The 25,881-nt window shown below is 40.2% G+C and overlaps 1 protein-coding gene across 1 annotated transcript in view; it reads left to right on the top strand.

The window, feature by feature from the left end:
* The first annotated feature begins 11,152 nt into the window (after positions 1-11,152).
* SYT10 (synaptotagmin 10) overlaps positions 11,153-25,881 on the top strand; it is a 32,721-nt gene continuing 17,992 nt past the window's right edge. The window contains exons 1-2 of the mRNA XM_053943159.1: positions 11,153-11,303; positions 22,943-23,300. Coding sequence (XP_053799134.1) covers positions 11,153-11,303; positions 22,943-23,300 — 509 coding nt within the window. The remainder of the gene's footprint in view (positions 11,304-22,942; positions 23,301-25,881) is intronic.

Raw genomic sequence — 25,881 nt, 5'->3', positions numbered from 1 at the left:
GTTAAATTTTTTATTAGACCCTGGCTAGTTAATCCATTAAATGGAACAAACTTCTTTTTCTCAAAGTTTAATAGCTTGCTTACATCACACTGTGAAGCACATAAGAAGGTACACAAGAGACAGCTCAAGTTTTGAAAAGTTTTATCTTTTCATAGAGATGCTTATCATATGAAACAGATGTAAATATATAGTAGCCTTGTTTAAGACACAGGAGAGTTTTTAATGAATACTTTGCATTATGTTTAGTGTCTTTTATGCATTATTTTGATCTATGATTTGTTCTGAGTGCCCTCTACTGAAAAGTAAGACGAAGTGATTAATTATTTAGTACCCAAAGCTATAATGCTAACAAAAAACAGTAGAGAGTTGTACATTCTTAAAAGACACATGTATTGATACATGAAAGGCTTTAGAGCAAATTTACTGCTTCAGAGATAAATGCATTATGTGAATGTGTTTATGTGTATATTAAAATATGGTGTGTTTGTGCCTTCTGCTTCCGACTCTCTGAACACATTTTCTTATTATTATCTAAGATTGTATAACAGCAGGAATCCAGTGTATTTGTTGAGTAACAAGCATCTCTTGACAGTTTGCTCTAAAACCCCTGGAACTTAACAAGAATCTGCTCATTAGTTCAAGTGGCTCTGGATTGGCCCTGAGTAGGTACTGTATAATATTAATCAGGTACACAGACAAATTCAGGACTGTTCTGCTGCTGTGGGACAACAATAAATTAGAGGAAGCTAAAGCAGCAGGGGGCTGAAATTTGGACACAAAAAAAAAAAAAAAAAACCAGCTTTAGATTCATACATGTATTTTATGCATATACATACATATAAATATGCAAATCTCTGTCTCCCTAAACAGCTAAAATGAAATGTTCATCTTGAATGCCAATTGAATCCTTACTGTTCAACAAGCTTCCCATCCACTATGAACCATAATGGCTTTGCTCAATAGAGATGATACAAAACTCATACTTTGAAGTGCTGCATTATTGTATTTTTTTTAGTTTTTTATAGCATATTGGCATATATTTTTTAAAAATCGAGTCATCTTTGATTACTCCCAGCCAAAGGACATACAGATTTTTTGTTGAAGTTAAAAATAATATTTTTTTTTTAATTGCATAATTTTCTGGTTGATGAAGCTAGCAAAGTATGATGCTTCCTCATCATATTGGTTACTAAATATGGGTAAGGGATTGCTATCTCGTACTGCCAACCCAAGTGTATGAGCTAGAGATCCCCTGCCAATAGAGCTCTCTCCATCTCACTGTAATAAATATGATGTGTCACCTGCTCCTGAATCACAGCTCAGTGCTTCTGAACTTTATTGGCCACCTTCACCAATTCTCTCTGGACACAGTGCACTGTTCATTAAGATTTGGGTGTCAGTCTCACCTCCTTTCTATCGTGCTTTTCTTTTTCAGTACCTCTCTTAGCTTTTAAGCAAAGTTTTCTGCTTATTTGGAGGGATTATTTTTTTGCTAGTCAGAGCAGGCATAACTTTGAACATTCATTTATCTTTTGTTTTATAAGTGCAAAGTTTATTTACACTTTCTTTGATTTTAACTTCTCCAATATGTTTCCTTAGTTCCTCTGAAGAACTTCTTGCTGTTAGTTCTCACTCAAGTAGCTGACTACAACTCATATCAGGTCAGTCTTTTTCCTATTTCAGACTCTATCTTCTTTAGATTTGTTCACCAAATATCATATAAATATTGTGCACTGCAACTTTTTAATTTTTTTTAAATGGATCTCAAATATCAATGTTCCCTTACATCCTCTTGATCCTTCTTCCACAAAAACCACTTTCACCATCACTGCCATAAAAAATATTGTTATAAAATGATTAGTTCACTAGCTCCCAGCCTTACTGTTCTCTCTAATGAGCTCAGATTACCTTCAGATTTAGAAATTATAGAATATTATTTTGTTGATGATGTAGAAAAATTGACAAATATAGTTTTTATTTAGGTTTATTCCTCACACAGAATGTGTATAACACATATACAAGGGCATTTGCAAGTGTGCAGAAGCACACATTTACTTTTTTCTTTTATTAAGGATGTTCCAGTCCAGCCCAGTTTGAGTTCATTTTTTGAACAGATTTACCACTTCCTAGAGGGCACACCTGTATTCATTGTAAGTAATTCCACATACCCACACAGCAATATCAGCTGGACCCATGGATGTTTCGTGAGTCACATTCTCATGTAGGAGACCAGTGGAAGGGTTCTGGCTTCCCAGAAGATGAGTAGCTGAAGGAGAAGGTTCTACAAGGAGACTTCAAAAGTATTTTGGACTGCAACTTCCACCACAGATGATGTTCATCATGAAAAAAATCCAAAAATTCCCATGAGATCAGTCTGTGTGAGAACTGGAAGGCTAGTGAAGGGGGAATCCCTTTCCCCAGAACCTCTTACTTCCATAGTTTCATGGAATATTGCAACATCTTCATGCTTTCTGAGTGCCATTCTCTTAGAAGACTGAAATTCTAAATCTCAGAGTTAGAATTATTGCCCTGCACTGCAATTCATGTTCCTGTTTGGCCATCCCTTCACAGTCAATGGAGAATAGGTATACCAAAAGAAAAATTTATCTCATCTGAAGGTAGCAAGTAAGAGGACTCAGATAATTCACAGTACCATGTCCATTTCTGTCCATAAGCTATGAACAGATGACAGATAACACATCTACACTGTAGATAGCTAAATACAGGAAAGACAAAGAAATTCTTCTGCACTCTTCTTTTATGGGCTAAGGCCTTCAGAACTCAAGAGCTCTGATTTCTAGCAGATTTTAAGCTGATGGACAGGCACAATTCACTATCTATTTGTGTATATTAAAAAGAGATTTTAGGCTGCTCTGAAATAGATCAAAATATGAAATCTTCATCAAATAGTACCAGTCTTACAGCTAGACCTACAAGTGGCTTCTTTGTGAGCTTCTTTCCATTAAATCAAATTACAATTTGATATAGAGAAGAGTGCAGCCATATATTTATCCTTTTTGAGCAGAAGAAACTGCTGTCTACAGTGCCTGACTCAGAATTTATGCAAAAGCTTTTAAGTTTACAAAAAAAGCTTATTTTATTTTTTTCCACTTTTCCCTTAAAACGTGTATTTTTAAAGTTCATCTCCAGGTTTTCTCCCTAAGTGCATAATTTACAGTTAGGAATATGAAACACTCTATGTTCACAGTTATTTGGCAGTGGTTCTCCCTTAAAACTGTGTCTTGATTTCTGAATTCTACAGTAAATGGAAGATGCTGTAATTGCAGTAGTCCAGAATTTTGCTCTCAGTCAGGTAATATATGACTTTCTCCAAGCATTATTATATTATTTTATCATTATATTCACTGCCTTTGACTATGTGCATTGTAAACCATTCAAGAAAAACATTTTTAATAGAAAATGCACTTGTGAGAACTAATTCTGAAAAACAAATGTAGCAATGCCATTTTGCAGGTATAGGTTTTCTTTTGAAATGGTAAAACATCCTCTACAGTGCTATCATGTTCCTTCTCAGATAGTTATTTCTGGAATTAAAGAAACACTACAAGACCTCCCTGTAAGGACACAGAGAGGAGAATCAGGAGAATCTTCCCATGGAAGTTAGTGAATCACATGTTTTAGAGACTCAGATGTCCTACCAAGAATGATTGAAACTGCTTCCACCTCTTTCACTTTGTGCCTCAACAGAATTTATTTATTTAAATACTGCTCATATATATATACACCATGATTATATGACAAGTTAGAGACCTATGATATGAAATCTTGATTAAACATTCACAATTCAGCCACATTTGAGACATGATTTCTACATGTTTGAGTTGTTCCTGTGGGTATACTTCCCTATATCCTTATTCTTTCCAACATCCACAGACTCATCAATGTGCTGGAGCAATCTGACAACATATTCAAACAAGCTGAAACATTTTTTTTTTCATAAACATTAAAAATAAAACTGTGCTTAAAATAAAATAGCCCTAATACAGCCTTCACAGATATTAAACACTGCGACCTTTAGGCAGGTTCTGCTGCTGTCAATCTCCCCAGTGCTCACACACCAGATCAGGAAATTTGTAAATATTGTACTTTGTGATATGATTATTAGCTCAAGATGGGTAACCAGACTTCGAGGTGAGGTGGAAGGCATCAGCATTCCTACCATTTATTTAAGCCATTTGCAAAGCCTCAGCTGTGGGTCTCCACCAGGAAATCTCACCTCCTTGAGGATGAGGGTAAAAATTTGCAGCACGCTTTTTCTGGTGCGGCAGACTTGCCCATTTTGTCAGCCTGTGCTGGAAAAAAACTGATGCCATGGCCCTGTGTGCACCCTTCCCATCCCTTCTGGGAAGCTTTGCACCCTGCCAACCCTCATCCCTTCCAAAGACTCCAGTCAGCAGCAACCTCACTCTGCTGATAGAAGACCCCATAAACAGCTCTCTGCATGGCACTAATACATTGTCTTTGGGTATTGTGTCTGACTTATTCCCCTGACTGCAAACAAAAGCAGTGATTCAGGGCTAGGAAGAAATCCCTGAATTGAATGATTATGGAAAATCAGAGTTGATCAGAGTTAATTAGAATTACCAGGGATTAGCTCCTTTCTCTCACTGAAAAAAAAAAATTAAATTACAAATTATTAGAGAATGGAAAAGGTCATTTTAAACCCAACAGAATTTATTTACCACGATCCAGGTGGGAAACTGGCTGTCTGAGAACCAGAACATGAGATAGCGCTTGATGGCTGGGCACATTGCTAAGGTTCCATGACCCAGCCAAAATACTACCCAGCAGGAGTTGTAAGTGCAAAAGGCACAGCAGGGTGAATCAGATTAGTTCTCAATTACCTAAGAGGACTGCTCTGGTTGAGGATGCTCAAGGACTATGCTGTTCTTGCTGCCACTATCAGACCTTCCAAGAACACATCTCGCTGTGCAAGTAGCAGACCTAGCTTGCAGGACATGTCAGACACCCCTCAGGCAGCTCTGCCTGTCTTCCAGCAGAATGAGGGGCAGGTGACAAGGGCAGGAGGAAGGGAGCAGGGTGAGACTCATACCCAGATGTGTGAATGGCGTCTTCTCACTCTGAAAGTTATTTTCCAGCACCTGTTGTGAACAAGGAAAGTTGTTCCTTGTTCCATGATCTACTGGTTAAGAGCTGAGGATCAAGCAAAGCCCTGATGCAAATGAACATAATTTCTATTGTGATTAAATGACCCTGGACCCACTTAAGTCAAAGCTGAATTTGGCCAGTAACATACACCAAGCTCCAAACTAGTGATGACAGAGATAATTAAGAAATAATGACAGTGGAATAGAACAATGTCGCAGGATAAAGGTCTCCTGTGCTCAACAAATGCTGAAATGAGGCTCATTTATCATGAATGAATGTCGAGGCAGAGCTGCTGTCCTCTAAAAGCATGGAGCTTTACTCTTTTGACAATGCTGAGTAGCAATTATTTGTTTCTTTTATGTGGAACTTAATGATTTATATAGATGTAATAATTTTATTATCTACATGTACATCTCCACAGTGGCTATTGATAGTGCAGGTGAACAGGTGTTTATTTCATAATAGTTAATCTATTTTATTCTAATTATCTTAGGATATGAATTAAATGTATTGCAGCAAAAGTGTTGCCCTTCAAAGCAAATGTTTTTGCTGTATCTGCACTATCACAAATTATTTCAGTGAGTTTTGTGCTGTTCTATTAGGACCTAATCATACATTCACTGAATAGTGTTGTTGTAGGAGCAGGATGCAACCAAATGGGCCACAATATCCTTAATTTATCAGGATTTTTAAATTAAATATTTTTTTAAGCAGAATAATTTTGGAACAGTTATAGGAGGCACTCTACCATGGAAATTATGTACAGAGGAACAAAACTGGAACAAAAATTATATTCACCAAACAAGCTCCTTGTGTCTGCGTTTAGGTTGATAATAGAGCTTGAAAATCATTAAGGAGCATGCTCACAGCCATATCACTAGAAGGCACACAGAGACAGAAATTCATTAGGTGCAGAGGAATAGCCCAAATTAATCAGCAAAACCTGGCTGCATTGAACAATTCTAGTAGCAAAAAATACCTTATTTCAACAAAGCTTAGGGTTGCTTTGTATTACAATACAGAGAGTATTTTAAGAAAGTTGGCTTTCAGGAAAAAACTTTGAAAAATATGCTGAGAGAAGAAAAATATTTTTTTCCTATTATTCTATGGGTTCTTCAAACCAACCAACTTTGCAAAACATTATTTCAGTATAGTATCTTGTCCTGAAGCTGAAGAAAGCTGGCTAATGCCAGCCACAACCTCATTCCTCAGTAAGTGAAGCTAGGAGAAAGAAGTGATGGTAATAGGAAGAAAAATGGCAACAGAGCTTGTTAACATGCTATGATTCAATAGGATATGTGCTTTTAAGGCACCATGTCACACATACATGCCCAAACACGTTGCTTCTCTGTGACCTTCTGCTTCAAAAATTAGGTGAAAATGATAAAAATGAGAGGCTGTGTGAATACAGCCACAGAGAGGAGACAAGGAAGCCCGTCTGCTGAGAAATGGCAGACATAAAAGGCAAAAAAAAAAAAAAAAAAAAAAAAGGCAAAACTATCAGAGGAGGAAATTGCCTTTAATTTGCCCTTCTTACCTCTTCCAACAGTCTGTCCACTGGACACACCAAGTGAGGACCAAAATATACCAATATACCCATTCTCCCCATGAGCCAGGATGAGCTCTAGGGATCTGCTGGCTTCCCAGTTGGTTGCTCTGCCATTCCTCCTGCTCAAACAGCCATAAAAGCATCACACACCATGCTTAGGATTTTGCAGTGAAAAAAAAAAGGGATTTTATGTAATACCTGCTAGCAGCTAAAAAGCAAACAACAGCTCACAGTGGATGTAGGGCTCCAAGACACCAAAAATTTGTCAATGCTGTGTATCACATAAAAAGCACAATTTGAAATAAAATAGAGTAGTAACCACTTTGTCCTCTGTCCCTAGCCAATTATTCTGCAGGACTTAACACTAAATCTTCATAAATTTTTCCATGCCATACATCTCTTAAAAAATGTTTTCACAAAACTGCCAACATTGTTAGCTGCTGGCTCTCAGAAGTGGCTTCATCTTTTTGTGCAGGTCCTGAAGGACTGTCTCTGCTCAGATTTGTGGTCTTAAGTACCAACTGCACCAAATCAAGTGGAAAAAAAAAATAAAGTAACAGTTGCTCAGTATTTCTGAAAATTGAAGAAGCATCTGTTTGGACAAAATATGGGGAGATCTCTTTATGATTATGAGTTTTATTCACAGTAAATTAGAAGTTGGAAGAAGCAACCCAGAGGAAGACTGCAGTGCAACATATTATGAAACTGTGGAAGCAAGAAGAAAAAATTATAAGAATGGTAGAAAAAAAAATTAAAATTAGATTTTTTTTTTTTTTTTTTTTTACTGCTTAAACTAAGGAAGACTCCCTGTTCATATGTGCTCATGGCAGTCTTCCTTTCTAATTTGCAGGTTAGGAACATTCAGCTTTGACTGGCTCCTGGACTACTGCTGTATGCCTTTTTTTTTTTTCTTCACTTCTTACTCAAAAGTAGAGGATTAAAAATATGTAGATAAAGGAGAGCAATCTTTAATATTTCAGGGTTTATTTTACTGTTTACAAGGAATTTACTGAGCTGTTATGGGGGGGAATAATGTATTTGTAACTGTTGCAAAGGCAAACTGTGTTTGTAACCTATAGTTTCCATCTTTTCTTCTACTCACAGCTTCCTAAAAGCTGAATGTTGAAATGTCTCTTTTCCCCCAGCCCAAATGATTTTTTTTTTTTTACTTCCTTATTGGATTCCAAATCAAGAGACTGAGGCCAAAACTTTTGTCTGCATTTATATATAGGCTACCTGTATTGCCTAAACTTCAAAACCCCCAACACAGTCCTCATTAAAGGATACTTCTCACAAAACCGAGTATTTTTGCCATGTTTTTCCTGTCCAGAGCATAGAACCCTTACCTCTGGTTGGATACTTCATGGACAACCTGAGGATGTTAATACATGCACTTAATTTGAAAAAAGAGAGTAATTTTCTCCCTTAGTCAACAGGAAGCTGTCAAGCCAGGGTGAACCTGGTAATGACCAGCAGTCAGAACAGTAAGAGTTGCTATGGTCTAGTCTGATGGCACCTCCTGAAACCCATGAAGCAAGAGGTTACTGTGTCCTAAAACACCATGTGGGACCACTCCCACAGGGAAAATTAATGGTCTTTGTGGATACCAGGGCACATGGTGCAGCTGCATATTAATTTAAAAATTGCCAGGCTATTGAAAATCAGAGCAGTAGGAGTTGTAGCTCGAAAGCAAGCTGTTATGTCCTTCCATATGCAGAAAAAGTTGTTTTCCACTAAAAGAACACATTGGAGAAAAATGCCATGATTGGTAATCTGAATTTATATTTAAGACTAAAATCCTCAATAGAAAAGTGAAGCATCCTCTTCATCAATAACTTGATTCCAACAACAAAAGTTGTTTCTGGAACTGGTTTAGGACAAGTTAGTCAGCATATCTCACCAGAAGAATCATTAATCTGTTGAAACTAATCTCATAGTACTAAGACTGAGAAAAACTATTCTATTGATTAATTTTAGTTTATATCCATGCTACTTACTGAAGAACAGGATTTAGATACTTTAGATGCCTCTGATAAAGGTACTAGTTAGTGTGGCTAATGTTTGCTATATACCTAAAAGCATTTTTAAAAAATAATTAGGACATCTAAGAGAGATGAGTTTGGTATCCACTTCCAGATACCTACCTGAAAATCTTCAAAAGCAGGAGCCTTATATTTTTTTAAATTTACTGTAGAAGACACCCATTTGTGCTTTTCTGCATCTATGTATGTATCAATAATATCAATGACACCAAGATGGTGTGATTTTCACTGAAATGAAGATCTTGTGTGCAAAGACAAGCAATACAGAAATGCACCAACGTCTCACTACATAAATAAACAAGCAGGATAGCAAACTGGTCTATGTGTGGAACTTTACTATAATCAGTGGAAAGCTGCCTTTCACTTTAGAGACCAAAAACTTCATTCATGGGCTGTGTGACACATCCATGGGCACAGTCTGTAGAAAAGTTCAGAAGTGAAGGAGCTTAGGTCTCAGCCTTTAAATGCAGTCCTTGCTCTCATTAACACCAATTTCTGATTAAGACCCTTTCTATGTATATGTGTCTCCTGTTAGCTTTTGCTAGAGTTCTGGGTATGTCTCAAAGATAAGCAGACTGCTTAATTATTAGTTGGTGATGCATGACAGAATTTTGGGAACAGGACTGTAAATGTCACACAGACAGTAAATATGTTCGTATTTTGAAGTTTGGATGTAGACAGCCTTCACTCTAATGAAAATATCTACATACATTTCTATTGCTAGCAAGACTATTTAAATAATTATACAGATTTAGTTCCCTATGAGAGTGAAAGGAGTCTTCAAATAGACCTCCACAGTTCTGTGCCCTGACTAGTTACAGTCTAAACATTCCAAGATTTGACAGAACATTTTGCAGCATTAACAAAGGGTTTTGACAATGCTCGTCTCAGGAAAGGCGTTAAATGGGGAACAATTTCTTTAGTAGCATCTGATATTTCTGAAATGGGTGTTATATCTGTGAAAAAAAAAAACTCTGTGGAACAGATTTTTTGTGTTGATGTTACAATTTGTGTACAACTCAATCTACTACTTTCCTAAGATTTTGAAAGGTACATGTGCATAAATTCATCTGTTTAAATGCATGCTCCTTCAAAACACCAAAAGGCTGGGGTTTAGAAATATCTTCTTATGTTTTTAACAAGTATCTATGCTATCTAAAATATAAAATTTCAGAATTAAAACTGGAATAATAATTCATTTTCTTATTCTGTAATTCAGCTATTGAAGAATGGTTATAAAATTTTCAACTGTTAAACTTGACAGTTTGCTAGAGATATTTATTTACAGGTAACAGATAAAAAGCTTCAAAATCCAGAGGGGAAAAAAAGCACAGCAGCACAGAAGTTAACTTCTCATGCCTATGAAACCAAGACACCCAAGCAGCAGACTACAGATAGTGCTGCTAAGTAAACTGCTGGCAGACATCCTTCCAGCTATGCCTAGTTAGAATTAACATTGCAATACATATGTATGCTATCGAACTAGAGGAATTTTCCCTCACAAACATAAAATTGTGTCAGAATTTCAGTCAGTAGATGAACAAGTTAACAGATGAAGTCTTGTTCAGTCCACAGCCAATAACTGAAATAACCACTAGTGGTATACGCTGCACTGATTTTTAGAAGTATATTCAAACATACGCCGTAGCTGCAACTTTTGTATCTATAAAATAACCCAACGTTATACAGAATTTGTTGAGGAAGTAGACCAGACAACCGTAAAGTTCCTCTAACTCCTTTAAGAAGTTAAAGAAATCGACAGAGTCAACCGTCCCGCTGCCTCCGCTGCGGAGAAGCGGGCTGGTGACGGTGATTTGGTCAACGAAGTTATTCAACGCGGCTCGGTGGCCCGCGCTGAAGATCACCCCGCCGAGGTCACTTCGGAATAAACGAGCGGAGCGGTGGGGAACCAGCTCTGCTTCGCGCTGGCGGCGCGATGAGCGGCCGAGGAGTGCTCCGGGAGCGCGCCGCTGTCCCCGCTGCCCCGCGGGGCCGGTGGTCCTGCGGCCGGGAGGGGACAGCGCTCCGCCCGCCGCTCTCCGCGCCGCCCACAGCACCGCACCGCACCGCGCCGAGCGGGGCCGTGGGGCGGGGGAAGGAAAAGTTTCCCGGGGGATGCGAGGGCCCCCCGCCCCCCGCGCCGGGCTGCCATTGGCCGAGCCGCCTGTCGGAGCCCGGAGCCACAAAAGGCGTTGCTAAGTGGATGTTTATTTTTTTTTCCCCCCTCTTTTTTTTTTTTCCCTCCCCCCCCTTTTTTTTTTTTTTTTTTTTTTGCCTCCCCCTGCTCCTTCACTACTTCTTCGGTGCACTCGCGCCGCTCTCGCCGCCGCCGCCGCTCCGCCCCGCTCCGCTCCCCGCGGGAGGCAGAGCGGGTCGGGCGCGGAGCCGTCCCGCGCCGGCCATGGCCTAGCGGCGGCGGCCGGGCCATAAGATGAGTTTCCCAGCGGAGGACGGCGTGGGCAGCCTCTGCCACAAGGCGCTGCAGATCATCTCGGAGCTGTGCCTGGGCGGGCAGGTGGAGCGGGAGAAGTGCGCCGGCATCTTCCCCCTAGAGAGCGCCCGGCAGGGCATCGGCGGCACAGGTACCGGCACCGGCCCCGCCGCCGCCTGGCTCGTCCTGCCGCCGACGCGGGGAGGACAGCGAGGCGTGGGCGGCCGGAGAGCGCAACTTTTTCCTTTGCTTTCCCTGCGTGCGGAGGGGGCGGAGGGGGGGGGGGGGGCAGGCACGCAGACCGCTTTAAAATCCGCTCCCTCTCGCAGCCCGCCGAGGCTGCCGAGGAGCGCTGAGGGGAGCGCCGGGACCGCTGGGGCGGGGATCAGCGCTGCGGGGCAAACGTGGGGGCAGCGGGCGAGGGTGCGGGCAAACGTGGGACCGGGGAGCACGGACAGGTGCCGAAGGGACAGAAATCGCCGCCGGAGACGGCTTCATAGCCCCGCATCTCTCTCGTTTGCCCCCCGCAGCTCAGCTTCGGCAAGGTTTTCCCCACGACGGGAGTTTGTACGGAAAGCTCGGCGCCGGGCTGCTGCTGCATGTGTTGGCGGGGCCGTGCGGGTGGGCAGCGGGGCAGAGCACTGCGGTCCATGCTCCTGTCACGGGTGGGCAGCGGGGCAGAGCGCTGCGGTCCATGCTCCTGTCACGGGTGGGCAGCGGATCCGTGCGCTAGGCGCGCCACTTGTTCCCGGCCGTCCCTCTGCGTTTGGCGTGTGACGCTGCGGCCCGGGCAACAGGTTGGGCGGCGGGGAGTGCGGGCAGCCGGCAGGGCTCGGGGCGCAGCCCGTCACGTCCCGCTCCGCAGTCTCCCCTTTTTGAGTGGGGTTAGAGTGTTTTGCATCCTCTCCGCTCATCGCTGGGGGAGGCAGGAGAGCCATCTGACAGGCAGTAGGAACCTGTGGATTCAGGGCACAGCTTCGGTCCGGCCCAGGTCACTTGCCCAGGAAAATTTGGGTAGCGTGGAAGGAAAAAAATTGGATTTAAAGATTCCAAATTCATAAAAATTATCATATTGAAACTAAGATTTCGAGTCCTAAAAGTGGTGTCTTTGGTCCCTGATATCTGGATTTTCTGCACCTTTTGTACCAACTCTGCACTATTACATTATCCTGTGTGGTGCTCCCTGGGCACCTTGTTTTCCTTGGCACTTATTTTTAGGACAGGGCTTGAAAGTTGCTCGAAGTTCTGAGCTTAATTTCTGCTAGAAGGGATTGATAACCTCTACTGTCTGTCAATAAATGCAAATGAATAGCCTGCATTATGACCAGCAAATGCCAAGTGTAACAGTGCAAATTAAATAAATTAACACTGGGTCATGTAAAGCAGCAGGTTTTCAGCGGGTGTCCCAGCTGTGCTGTCGCTGCCACTGCAGCAGATGGCCTTTTTGTTGTTGTTTTCTTTTCTTTGAATACCCACAGATTTTACCACAAATCTCGGGTTATTTGAGGTATCTCAGATCAAAATCACTGTTGTCTGACCCTGCTCTCCTCAGCCCAGCCCCACCCAGCCGCCCAAGCAAGGCGAGGAGGGGTGAGGGGGCTGCAGCCTTTCCCCCAGCACGGATCATGAATATTCTGATCATGCTTTGTGTTAGTCTTGGTCTGAATGGTAGAAGGTTGAATGAAAATAGCATTACCCTACGGAGCCTGGAAAATTGGGCTCTGCAAAGTCAGTGTATAAACAGGTGGGATATGAAGGACATAAAACATTCCATGAGGTAAACCAAGATCTGTTTTTTAGAAAATGTGAATCTTCAATACTTGGTTCAATATTGCATTGTGTATAATAAGAGGAGCTTCTCTTTAAACATTTCTTGAAAGTCAACAATCTTCTTGGGTTTCCCTTTGTAAACCCTAACTACCTTACAGTTGTTGGCTTAGGGAAAAAATATAGTTAATAGACCAGAAGCTGGAACCACTGGGTACCACATCTCAGCTGAATTCCTGAATCTCAATTTTCCCCCTTAAAAGGAAACCAATATTAGATGATGGGTGTCAACTTTACTAAGATGCCCAGTATATTGAGCATTATCTCATTAATAACACTGCTAATGAACATATAGTAATACTCAGTCTCCAGAGGAGGACCAGACATACTGTCATTGTTGATAATTGACAATATTTTAATATGTAAACACTTAGGTAGACAAGATATAAATATAACTTGCATCAATTTTATGAGCAGAAATACCCTAAATACAGTTGAAGGTGATAGAAGTGGTATCATTGAAAGGTGAGCCATGCAATATCTCCTCTTCAAATGCACACAGAGTTCCTTGTCATCTCTATGGATAAAGATAATGCTGTCCAGAGCACTGAACAACCTTAGATCCTCTTCATTAAAGGTGGAAATGGTGAGTTCATTCAGTTTTCCTCATCTCAAAAAGTTACCTAAAATTATCACAAAGGTAGAATAGGCAAAAATCACTAATGAGATGTCACTAAAGGAGAGAAGTCTAAACAGTACCAAGGCTGACAGAGCTCAAGAAGCATTTGAGCAATGCTTCCAGGCTCATGGTGTGATTCTTGGGGATGGTCCTGTGCAGGGCCAGGAGTTGGACTCGGTAATCCTTGTGGATCCCTTCCCACTCAGAATATTCTGTGATTCTGTAAACCATGAGGAGACACATATTTGAAAAGGAGCAAACGGTGCAAGCAACCTTTCAGAAAGTAAAAGAGTCAATGGTTAAAAGGAAAGCAGACCATTTTTATTTAATAGAAGGATAAAAACATGTTCTGGAAGTTGAAAACACTGTGAAATGCAACTAGAACTGCATTGGTATGGTTATGTTAGTCAGTGTGGTGATAGCTTTCTGTTCAGCTAGACCATGAAAAGCAGCCAAGCTTCTCAGAGGAATCAGCTACTTGAGGCAGAAGATGCATCACCCAATCACAGGCTCAAAGCAAAATATGAGACAATATTGACCCCATGACCCAAGAAGTTTCAGAGGGAAGCAGAGATGCTGGGTAGTGATTTTTTTTTTAATAGTGTATATGCCTAGATGAGAGAAAGAAGCATTAAAAAGATAAACAAAGAGGAAGCTGGAGATACAGTCAGAAGAAAAAAGGGTGAGTATGGCTCTGGGAAGGCAGAGTATACAGAATGAAGCAACAAAGCAGAAAGGGGAGATATTCAGGTTTCCTGCCAATAAAGGAACAGACAGGTTTATATCAAAAAAATGACTGATTATTCAACAGTTTTTTTTTCCTCTCAGTGTCAGAACCAACACCTTAGGACTCTCAATTACTGCTCCATACTTGGGTCAACACATATTTAGTGTAATGAACAATCAATCTACAGAACTCATAGCAAATAATCTTCACAAGACAGAAATTTTTGTAAATTTATAAGAATGTTAGACAAGTGAATACAGACATCTGTTGTTATATTTTCTGTCCCAGTAATGACAAGAACTACTAATTCACTCATCTCAGGGGAATGCTCAAGTGAAAAGATTAGGAAGCTGTTTAGGTTTATAGTACCTTTGTATGATTAGATGACTGTGAGCTTTCTTCTGAAAGTTATAGCATTTTTGCCAAAATGCTCAATTAGATGTGCAGCTGCTTTGTTTTTATTTTACACCTCCAGTACATTTGGGCAAAATAATTAAGATGTCCATTATAAGAGTTAAGGTGGAAAATAAATGGGAGCTGGATGTGCAGGATTTCACATAATAAAATTTATCTCTAAACTTATTAAATTATTAATTTTCTATAACTGTCCCAAACTCATATATGCAGTGTGGTTATACTGGTATCTTGGCTCAGGCTATCTCATTAACAAAGGAGTCTAATTAATTTTTTCCAGCTAAGCATCCCTCCTCATTTTCAGTGGAACTAAGCACATCAAAGGTCCCAGTTGTGAGCATTTCTGAAGATTAAGCCAATTGCATACAGCATAATGAGAGGAGTTTGGACATTCTGCTCTAGGGACACATGTTTAAAATTCATTTTATGTTCTCTGCAAATGGTGGGTACTTTGTGCTCTTTGCCTTTTTTTAGGCCTGCTGGTCATGCAAAACTTTACTCTTTCATTATCAGTTCCCATGGGTGACAAATGTTTATTACAGAGCTGGAAACCCAGCTCTGCTATAAACATCGAGGACATATTTTTGCCCACTAGAGCGGGTAGTGAATATCTTGAGAGTGATGTTCACGCTTGCACCTTTGCTTGTCAGACAATTGATTTTTGAAAGTTGACCATGCAAAGAGCATCAGCTTCTAGGGGATCATTTGTTATTCATGTAAATATTCTACTGACAGTTATTCTGTTAACATAACAGTTTAACCTACCGAGTTTTTAACCCTACCACTGACTGACAGTTTGCTATAAAAGTACAGAGGGAGTGAGAAAGCACTGGAGCATCCTGCACATGGCCAGTCTGTAATACAGACTCACTCTTCCATGAAAAGCGATGCCTTGTGTCCTCCTGCTGTAGCTGCCATGTGCCTCCTGTTGGCTGTCAGAAGCTTCTCTGATAGCTCTCAGCCTGCTGGATGGCAGCTGATTTAGTTTACATTTAGTCCTGGTTCCTTCGAACACACTGTGTTCATGCACATAATGCACGCACATCCACAAACAGTGTGAGCTGTGGCTGTGCTTGCACTGCCTGGATCTATTTAGGAGAGGGGGAAGAACAGATTTACCCCATAGAGTGGTTGTAAATTCTGCTCAACTGTGCCAAAGTAAGCATGAAGGGGATAAGAAATGGCTTGGACAAATGTAAGGGCTACTGTGTTCAGTGTAGGATTGTCATGCAAGAAAGGAGCATTTTTCTTTGTGATAAAGTAACTGTTGTGTGAAACAAGTGAGCATTCTGTTACAGAGAAATGAAACAGTGTCTCTGCTACAGGGGAATGTGAGAAAATCAAATAATAAACATTTTAACAGTTAACAGACCGAGCAAATTATTTACCATACAGTTCATCACCTGGTTAGATCAATGTTACTATCAGAGAAATAAGGCTTGGTGGGAAAAAAGTTCAGGGTTACTGAAAAATGTAACTTACAAAATCAGTGTTAATAAGCTGTGAAAACCAGAAATGCATCTAATTCAGCAGTATAAAGGCAAAACAGGGGGGTAAACATACCACTGAGACCAGATTTATTTACAGCAAATGTGAAGGCAGTCACAACAATGCAAACAGCAGCAATACACAGAAAAAAAACAAGAGGTTTACAAAAGAATCTTCCTCTATACACATTTAGTAAAGAAATACAGGGGGGGGAAATACAGAAAGATTTATACCATCTGGAGAACAAATCTGAAAAGATGATGAAGAGACATAGTGTTTTCCTGGGTGCTGTCACATGTGTGAGATGATTGTTATATAATGCTGGGTAAGAATAAACACAGCCATGACAATTCAAAGATGACACTTGAGCTGCATGAACCTCCTTACAGCTTGCGGTATACTTGTGGTGAACAGCAGTCCAGTGAGCTCATGGAGTGTTCTAACTGAAAGAGGATAGGGAGGGCTTCTTGCAGACACAAAGAGATCCTCAAAAGTTTGAGAACTGCATGGGACCAAGCCTAAGGCTGTAGATTTTTTTCATTTAATGAAAGGGAAAATGGTCAGGTGTGGGTCTAGCAGAGAGTCCCTCCTGTTGAGATTGAGAGCCAACAAGCAGAAAAGCATGTAGGCCAGAAAAAGGCTTGAAAGAGAAGACCAATAATTTATTGGCAAAAGTGAGAACCATCATCTCTAATATAGCTTAGATAAATTGATTTTGACAAGAAATTCATAATTCTGTATGCTGTGATCATGCAGTAAATCATAGTGTTCCCTGAATTCATTTGCTTCCCCTCCTGGAAAAAAGCTATCATAGAGTTCTGCTAGCATTAAGAAGTAATCTACCAGCCAGAAGATGGTGGTGGCTGTGTGGAACAAATTCAGACACCAGAATGAATTAACAGGGAGGGAACACATTCACAATAAGGCCAGAGTAAAAGTCTGAGGAAGATCTTCTAAGGATGCTTCTCCATGGGAACAGGAGAGGAGGTCACACCAACTCTTTTAAATGAAAGGCTTTTTTTTTTCCATTTGATATCTAAGTCAGGTGTTTTGACAGGGTCCGATTGAGAGAGAAAATACAAGACTCTGCATCTGCCACTTTCTGAGGCATGCTAGAGCATCATGTCCCCATCTGAAGGGATTTGGATGAGGTAACTGTGGAAGAGGTAATTGTGGAAGATCTACTAATGCAGAGTAAAAATTAATACCAGCAAGTTTTTATGTGCTTAAAATTTCCCCAAGGAAAACTGATCAGCAGAAATGATGGGTTGAACCAACTAGTTCATCTTCATGGGGATGGGGGAGATTTATTGGCCCCAGACCTTTTATAATTTATAAGGGCCCTGCTTCCCTTCAAATCCTAGAAAATCAGAGACATTAATTTATCTGATTGAGCTGACTCCTGGTGTTACAAACACAAGAGTTCCTTTATTATGGGAAGGCTGAAGTACCTTATGGCTTGATGAACAAGAGAACAAATTCAAAGTTAAAGAAAAATATGTTTGAACACAAGTTGCAGACATTACCCTTTAAATATTTAAGAGAACCAAGATCAGATATAGACAAAGAAATGGGCCAGAAGAGACTAGATCTCTCCTTTCCCCAGGTGTTCCTTTCACCCCTGCTCCTTTTCTGGGAAGAATCCATTCTCTTTAATGTGGTTCATTTCAGATGTGCCTGACCCTCATACACCTGGGCATCCACATCACAGCTCTGTGTGGTGTTTCTGTCTCCGTTCAAGATCACGGGTTTGTGGAGTATGTTTTTCCAAATTCAGCCTCATGAAGCATATGCTGCCTAAAATGTAAGTGACCTTAATTTGGTCTTGAAATGGAAGTCTGCCAATATGCATTCTTGCAAATGAATCCATGGGCAGAACTTTTCTGAGGCAAGTTCCAAACAAAAAATTTTTGAAATCCATAGTACCAAACCCAATGCTCAAGATATTACCTAGCATCCAGAAAAGAAAAAAAGAAAGAATGACACATGGGGATGTTTCTGAAGTGCTTGCTTGATGAAAAAGACCGGCTATCAAGGAGACTTTTATGGTAGAAATGCATCAGAGCATGTTTATTACAATACAGAAAATTTTCGAGGCTTCTCAGTAGACATGCCATTCTTAAATGAGTAATATAAATTTGTCCAAAATTTCATATCTTGAAAGAGTGGTTTTAGATACAAACCATGAGGAAACAGGATGCTTTCAGTTATTAAATTTTATCAAGACTAGAAATATGACATTTACAACAAATGTCAGTAAAGGGACTTCACCAAGAATGAAATTAAGTCATTGGAAGATCTCCCACTGACCAGAAGGGGATGGTATGAGAACAAAAATCTTCTTGACATTCCTGAGTATACCAAGCGTGAGAACAAGAATGGGAAATGCATAATTCTGTAATATTTCTAAATTTTCAGAGGGATGTCCTTTTCTGTGCAAATCTAAATCATTGCAGATAATCTGCAATTACCAATTCAGAAAGAGTTGTTCAAGATTGTTATTGTTTTCTTTTGGACCAGTGAGAACATTATTCACAATGTTGACAATTAATACTTTCCCAGCATTATCTCCTCTGCCCTTAAAAACTTAGGAATTCTTTAAATTTGCCACCAGTTCTATATCTTAAAATAAAACTTTTGTCTGTGAAGTGCAACCCATCCTTCAGTACCCATTTTTCTTCCCAATCAGGATTCTTTGGCAGGGGTGTGAAGAAGCTCCAAGCCTACAGAACTTCCTCTTAATGTTTTACATTCTTTAACCAAACTTCCTATAAAGCCTTAATATAAGAGACATATCCAGCCTAACACACAAAGGGTTTTACTGCCCTTCAGATTATTTCAGTCGTCACATAACAACAAATGTCTTATAATTGCTCAACTAGGTGACTGACAGAAGGAAGGACATGAAACATTATGCTTTGTATGTCAATTTTTATTTTATGGCATTGTGATTGCTTTATAGAAATTGTGGCAATAAATGTGATCAAGTAGTTTTTCATAATGAACTATTTTTGGTCAGTTTTCTTGGAATTCAAATATTTCCTGCATTTGTTGCACTATGAAATTCAATATGTGAGGCTGTTTAATTTATTAATAAAATAGCAAAAAATTAAGACTACAATTATTTATAGAATTAGTTCTTTATCTCTGCTTATGAGACTTTAGATGTTTCATGGGATTATTTTACAGATATAAAACATATTTTCTGTAAAGGTTTTGGGAGTTTTTTCAACTTTGAAGTAGCTTAATGGAAATCCAGAAAAACAGCTTAGAGAAAGTTGAAGTACAGGAGTAGGTGTTGAAAGAAGACAAGAAGTTATTTGAAGGCTTGAAAAATGTCTTGCAGTGAAAAACTTAAATTAGAATTGGCTAGAAATGCTTTGATGCAATGTTTTTCAGCTGATAGTATCTATTCATCAAATTGAACTTCTGCTGGAAGGGATCAATTTTCATATTTCTGATTTTGAAATGTTTCCAGCAGTTCCAAAGTTGTTAAAACATCCTCCTTCGACATTTTCCAAATGGAAAAAAACCCTACAATTTTCAGTTCTAAAAGTCTTCCTCTCAAAATATAACCTAATTATGCCAATCATCCCTAAACTGGGCTGGCAATATTGCAAATCATCCAAATTGAATTTATTTTTTGTTTTCTTCTCTTTTTTTTCCCTTAATTTTTATTTATTTCTGGCAGACCATCAACATTTTCAAGCATTCTACTTTTTGTCACACGTTGAGAACAGAAAAAAATTTGGGGAGGTTGCCTGACAATTGGTCTGGTTCAATATGTCAAAGAAGGTTCTCAAGTGAGGCCTACCTCTGTATGAATATATTAAATTCACTTTTGACTGTGCATTGGGTTTGCCTGGCCAGGTTTGGTAGCAGGAGGGAGGTTTCTGTGAGAAGCTTCTGGAAGCTTCCCCCATGTCCAACAGAGCCAAGGCCAGCTGTCTCCAGGATGGCCTAGGCCAAGCTCCACAGACACAGGACTTGAATGAAAACATTTTTAAGAAGGGAGAAAAAAAAATCTGCTGTGTATCAGCAACTGGAAGAGAGGAGTCAGAATTTGTGAAGAACAGCTCTGCAGACACCAAGGTCAGTGAAGAAGGAGGTGAGGAGGAGCTCCAGGTGTGAGAGTGAAGTGCCTCCCACTGCAGGTCTTCACCGCTGCAGCCTGTGTAGCATCCCAGTCCCAAAGCAGGCGAATTCCCAAAGGAGGCCGTGACCCTGTGAGGAGCCCACCCTGTAGAAGGCTCCTGGCAGGATGTGTGGACCTGTGGAAAGAGAGGATCCCTCAATGGAGAAGGTTTGCTGGTAAGACTCCTGACCCTGCAGTGTGCTCCCAAAGGTCTGCTCCCAGAGGAAGGGACACCCTGGAGCAGTGTGTGGGAAGGATTCCCACTGGAGTTTGTGCAGGACTGGCTCCTGTGCCAGGGACCACACACTGCAGGAGAGCAGCAGGGCAAGAGCATGAGGAGTCCTGCAGAGGATGGAGCAGCAGAGACAATGTGTGATGAACTGATGCTGCCTCATTGCCCATCCCCCTGTACTGCTAGAGCAGGGAGGCAGAGAAAGCAGGAGTGAAGTTGAGCCCCAGAAGAAGGGAGGAGTGCAGAAAAGTGTTCTATGGTTTGGTTTTATTAGTCACCATTGATTTGATGGGTAATAAATTTTTTTTCCCAAGTCTGTTTTGCTCATGACAGTAACTGCTGAGTGATCTCTCCCTGTCCTTATCTTGACCCACAAGCTTTTTTGTTATATTTTTCCCCTGTCCATCTGAGGAGGGGGCTGACGGAGCAGCTTTGATAAGCCTCTGGCATATGCCAATCAACCCACTACAGACCATTCCCTGGAACTGAGGTCATGCAAGAGCCTTTCTCCTTGCTATTAATGTCTGTTGTCTGCTGAAACAGAAGGGCACATCCAAACCACCCACTAAGAATGATCATTTTCCTATTCTGATTCCTGATCCATGTCTAGGAATTGACTGGGAGGGTATGATCTCCAGACTACAACATTTTCTATACATTTTTGTTTTTCTCACACATTTTCATGAGGAGTAGTCTGTAAGTTCAGTGTTTGTTACTGAGAGATGCATCTGGATATTATATATTAATAAAGAAAACATTCCCAAATTTTCACCTTCAGCTTTCTGTCTTCACCATTCTGCTTGATCTTTCTGCCTTCAATTATCATAAAGCATTGGTGAGGTACATAATGTTTCATGGAGCTAATCTATACCTTCTTGCCCATGTGAAAATTTGTAAAAATATGTTCAAGCTCTCTTTGCAGTTTTCCAGTGATTCAGTTTAGTAGCCTGTAGCCTGGAGTTATGGATACAAAGTATTAGCTGTTAAACTGTCAAAACTTGTTGTAACAAACAGCAGCAGCCATTACTTGAGGGATATTTAAGCAGGGTTTAGTGAATAATTTTAAGGCACATAAAAAAGCTGTTTTGAAAAGGAAAGGGATTTTTTTTGTTATAATATTACAGGATACTGGAAAAATCAAATGGAAGCATGTCACATAGAATAAAACTCCTAGTTAGGGCTCAACTGGCAGTCCTGGTGATCCACCATCTCCTAAAATACATGTGTGTCCATGGAATTTTGTTGGTATGAAATCTGTCCTTCTATCTTTGACCAGGGTATTGGATATTCTAAGCAGTTTTGGCAGCAAAATCAAATACAGGGCAGCAGGAGTAGCTCAGTCCACAGCATGATCTCTGTACAGCTCAGGGCATTTCACTGTGTTCTCTGAAGCCAGCTGCATTTTCACAGCAGAATTTTAGATACTGATATATCTGTGCTATCTTGGTCTGACACAGCCTTAGTCCAGAGCTGATGATTTAACCACAGAAATCTCTTATTTATGACAGACTTTATCTTGTTCATATTTACGTCTAAATGTTAGGGTTTAAAATGTTTCTGAATCAGTTGGCACACAGAGTCAGAAGTTTGGCAAGTCTCAAAAAAATTTGTGCATCAGCCTAGAAGTTCAGATCTAATCTGTCTTAATGTGTACTGATAGAAAATGTTGACTGTGGCTTAAGTTTTTCATCAATATGTTCTTGATGCTCTAAATATATGCTCTAGAGAACTAAGCATAAACAACCTCTGACTGAAATTAAAGTTGTTGATGTTTTCAGCATCTGTGTCCTCCACCTGAAACCAGTAAGTAAAGAGATGTGTATGTTACCTCTAAGGAGAAGGCTGTCTATATTGGCACTTGTTTTCAAAATCTAGATTTGGGAACAGAATTCTCACATGTTTGCTTTAAATCTCAGTGAGGATATTTGTTGTTTGATTATAACAACTTTTCTTTAGCAAAGTAGGTCAATATTTCTGTCACCTACTGATCTCAAAGTCCTTTAGCCAACACCGGCTGGGAGGTTTAGGATTGTTTCCTTACTTCTGAGAAGGAAAATTCCTGAGAAGGATGTCTGAGATGTGGTGAGTGGTACACATACTGGCCCTTGGCCTGAGCAACTAAAGGAGTGTTTGTAAAGCAGATATTAGAAAATAATAACATCTTAAAGGTACAAGTTTAAATATCAAAAAGAAAAAAAACAAAAACCTCATAATCTTAAATAGTACTTTAAAGCTCTACACAAACATAATAATAAAAAAGCTTCTATCTCCTTGCCTGTGTAATTTTTAATTTTTTTTTCTTTGCATGTTTGTCTGTCACGATGATTTTTGTTTCTAATTCCTTGCAGATGTCTCAGTCAGTCTCTTAGCAGTCGTTGTCAGCTTCTGTGGGCTTGCCTTGCTGGTGGTCTCGCTTTTTGTCTTTTGGAAGCTGTGCTGGCCCTGCTGGAGGAGCAAACCTCTCACCTCCAATGCCAGTAATGTCCCGCAGAGCAACTCCAGTGCTCCCACGGAGGTTTTGGAGAACAGCGAGAAAAAGGAAGTCAAAGAAAATGGGAAAGCTACGACCAAGGTGCTTGAGGCTGCACTGAAAATCAGCCACACTTCACCTGATATACCAGCAGAGGTCCAGAACGCGCTGAAGGAGCACCTGATCAGGCATGCTCGGATGCAGAGGCAGATCACGGAACCCACGTCCTCATCAAGGTAAGTCAGAGGCACTCGCACTCGTGGCACCTTTCCCAGGAACAAGTAGAGCAGGAACACTGCTGAAAATTTCCAGGATCTGGGATTATTCACAGGTTTCTTAGAAGTTATGGGTAAAACATCAGTCATGTGAATGTGAAGCCACATTGGACAGAATATTCCAAAACATTTAGTGTACCTTCAGTTACATAATCGTTTTAACATATGAAAGTGAAATCTACATCTTCCAATACTTTGTAAAGATAGATGTTGCCACTTTAAGCATTTCTCTTTTGGGTTTTGATTACAGGAAAACAGATTTCAGTGGTTTTTTAAAGAACTGCAAGTCTAGATTTTCACAGATATGTTTTTTTATAGATATATCAGTTGTTTTTGCAGATGAAAGTTTCCCTTTCAACCAAATAAATGACAGACTCATTGTTGATGGCACATTTACTGAAGACATGGTTTGCTGATTACGAAGGAATTATAATTACAGTCTAAAAATATAGATCCTCATGGACTGATCTTAAAGCTGTACAGGTTCCATATAGGTCCATAAATAAATGACAAACACACAGCATTCCTTAGTGGTTTATTTAGTATTAAAGTGGAGGACACAAAAAATTAATTTTGCATTAGGTGCCACTTTATATTGAAAAGCAGTGAAGACATGCAGGGATCTACAGATTCAAATGGGATTTTCTTCAAACACTGTCAGCAAATTTAATGCATGGAAACAAACAATGAACTGCAAAGATCAAATTCTAAATGAAAAGGGGATTGTTTTATAAGCAAAGATTGGGAAAATTAAGGCTAAAAGAGGCACCTGAAGTACTGTGTAATGTCAAAATTTACAGTACAGATACTGTGTAGGAAGTAGCATTTTTCTCAAAATGCTCTTTGCTAAGGAAACACATATTACCAAAAAAAAAAAAAAAAAAATCCCAAAACCAACCAAATGAGGAAACCCACTAAACCCAAAGAAACAAACGAAAGAAAGGCTCACATTCACAATAATTCGAGGCAAAAGGAGGAGAAGGCACATGCTTTACACTGAGTGGGCTCATACTTTGCTGGCCTCCTGGGAGCCCTAAAGACAATGTTTTGCCAGCTCAGTGCACTCGTTATGGTGGTGAGTGCTCAAGTGCTTTTTCCCAGCTATTCCAAACTCACAGAACAGCCAGGAGGAAGCCACATGAAGCTCCCAAAATGAGAGCACTCCAGCCAGAGGAGGTCTGACTGACTTTAGCAGCTGAAGCATCTCCTGAATTATGAGACTGTCCAGCTGGCTTTAAGCCATATTACCCTGACTATATCTGGTTCCTGCTACTGTATCCATCTGCTCAGAACAGGCGCACAGCATCCAAACACTGAGGAACATTCCCACAACACTCGGATAATTTTGAATTTGTAACCGTTGCACTAAATACAGAGGAACAAAAATTGCTACAGTTTAGCATAGCAAGCTCATTACCTAGCTCACTGCTACCTAAAAGGATATTACCTGAAAGAGTTTATCCATCAAATCCAAGTATTCAGATTGTCTGACCTCCTGAATAGACAGAAGAAATAGCTGTCTGGCAAATGGACTTGAATAGTCTCAGTGGTACTATAGGGGAAGAAAGAAGTTCCAGGGATATGCTCCAGATCTATTTCAGGCAGTGAAAATATTCTCACAGGTCTCTAGAGTGATTTGGACTGGGGTCTAAATGAATACAAAATATTTGTGAAGCCAAGGACAGTTTTACATAAGCAAAACCTCCTAAAACTACCAGCAAAATGACTGAAACCTGGCCCCTCAGTCCTTGACTGGGAGCCTCTAAATAAAAAGGAGCCAAAGGCAGATACAGAGGCAGCACAATTTCTCTTGCACCATCTTCAATGCAGCCCTGCTTTGTTATCCTCGGGAGTCCTGAGGGATCCAGATGCACCCTCTCCTAAATGCATTCCATTGACAAAGGGTCTGAGAGAACCATTTGCTGTCTGGATTGTCTCCTGTACACTGATCTCACCTGAGATGGGACAAATTAAAGGGCTGTAACCAGCTCTGTGATGGCTTCATGCAGCCATCAGCTCTTAATAAAATAAATGTAATTGAAGCATGAGGATTTTAATAAGCCAATCAGAACAACATTCAAATGTGCCCAATCACAATTTTTAGACTGTACATTTGACACAGAGACATGTTAGTATAGGGAAATGATACATTTCTGTTTAGTTTTAACTGCATATTTTTCCTAGTCCCTGATAATATGAAAAGACCTGTTAAAGCTCTTTAGTCTTTGATACCTACTAACCACTGCAGCAGAAGAACCGTAGCAGTGGTGCTCATTTGCAAATAATTTTGCTCTGTGTTTTTGAGAACCACCCTTTCCCATCCTTTGTGATAGCATTTTGCAATATAGTTTATTGCTTCTATGGAAATCCATTCTTTAAACATTCACCTGTATTTTCCAAGAACATGCTTTTTTGCTCATTAGTGTCAACTGGAAAGGAACATGTTGAGTCAGTTCCCAAGGGGCACAAAGGCAAAAGTGAGGTGCATGGGTTTGTTAAGGTTAAAGAAAAACAAACATCTATGTTGATTTTAGTGTTTGCA

The sequence above is a fragment of the Vidua chalybeata genome, chromosome 5 (assembly GCF_026979565.1).
Source record: "Vidua chalybeata isolate OUT-0048 chromosome 5, bVidCha1 merged haplotype, whole genome shotgun sequence".
In the NCBI taxonomy this organism is placed as follows: domain Eukaryota; kingdom Metazoa; phylum Chordata; class Aves; order Passeriformes; family Viduidae; genus Vidua; species Vidua chalybeata.
This window is presented reverse-complemented; position numbering and strand designations above follow the sequence as displayed.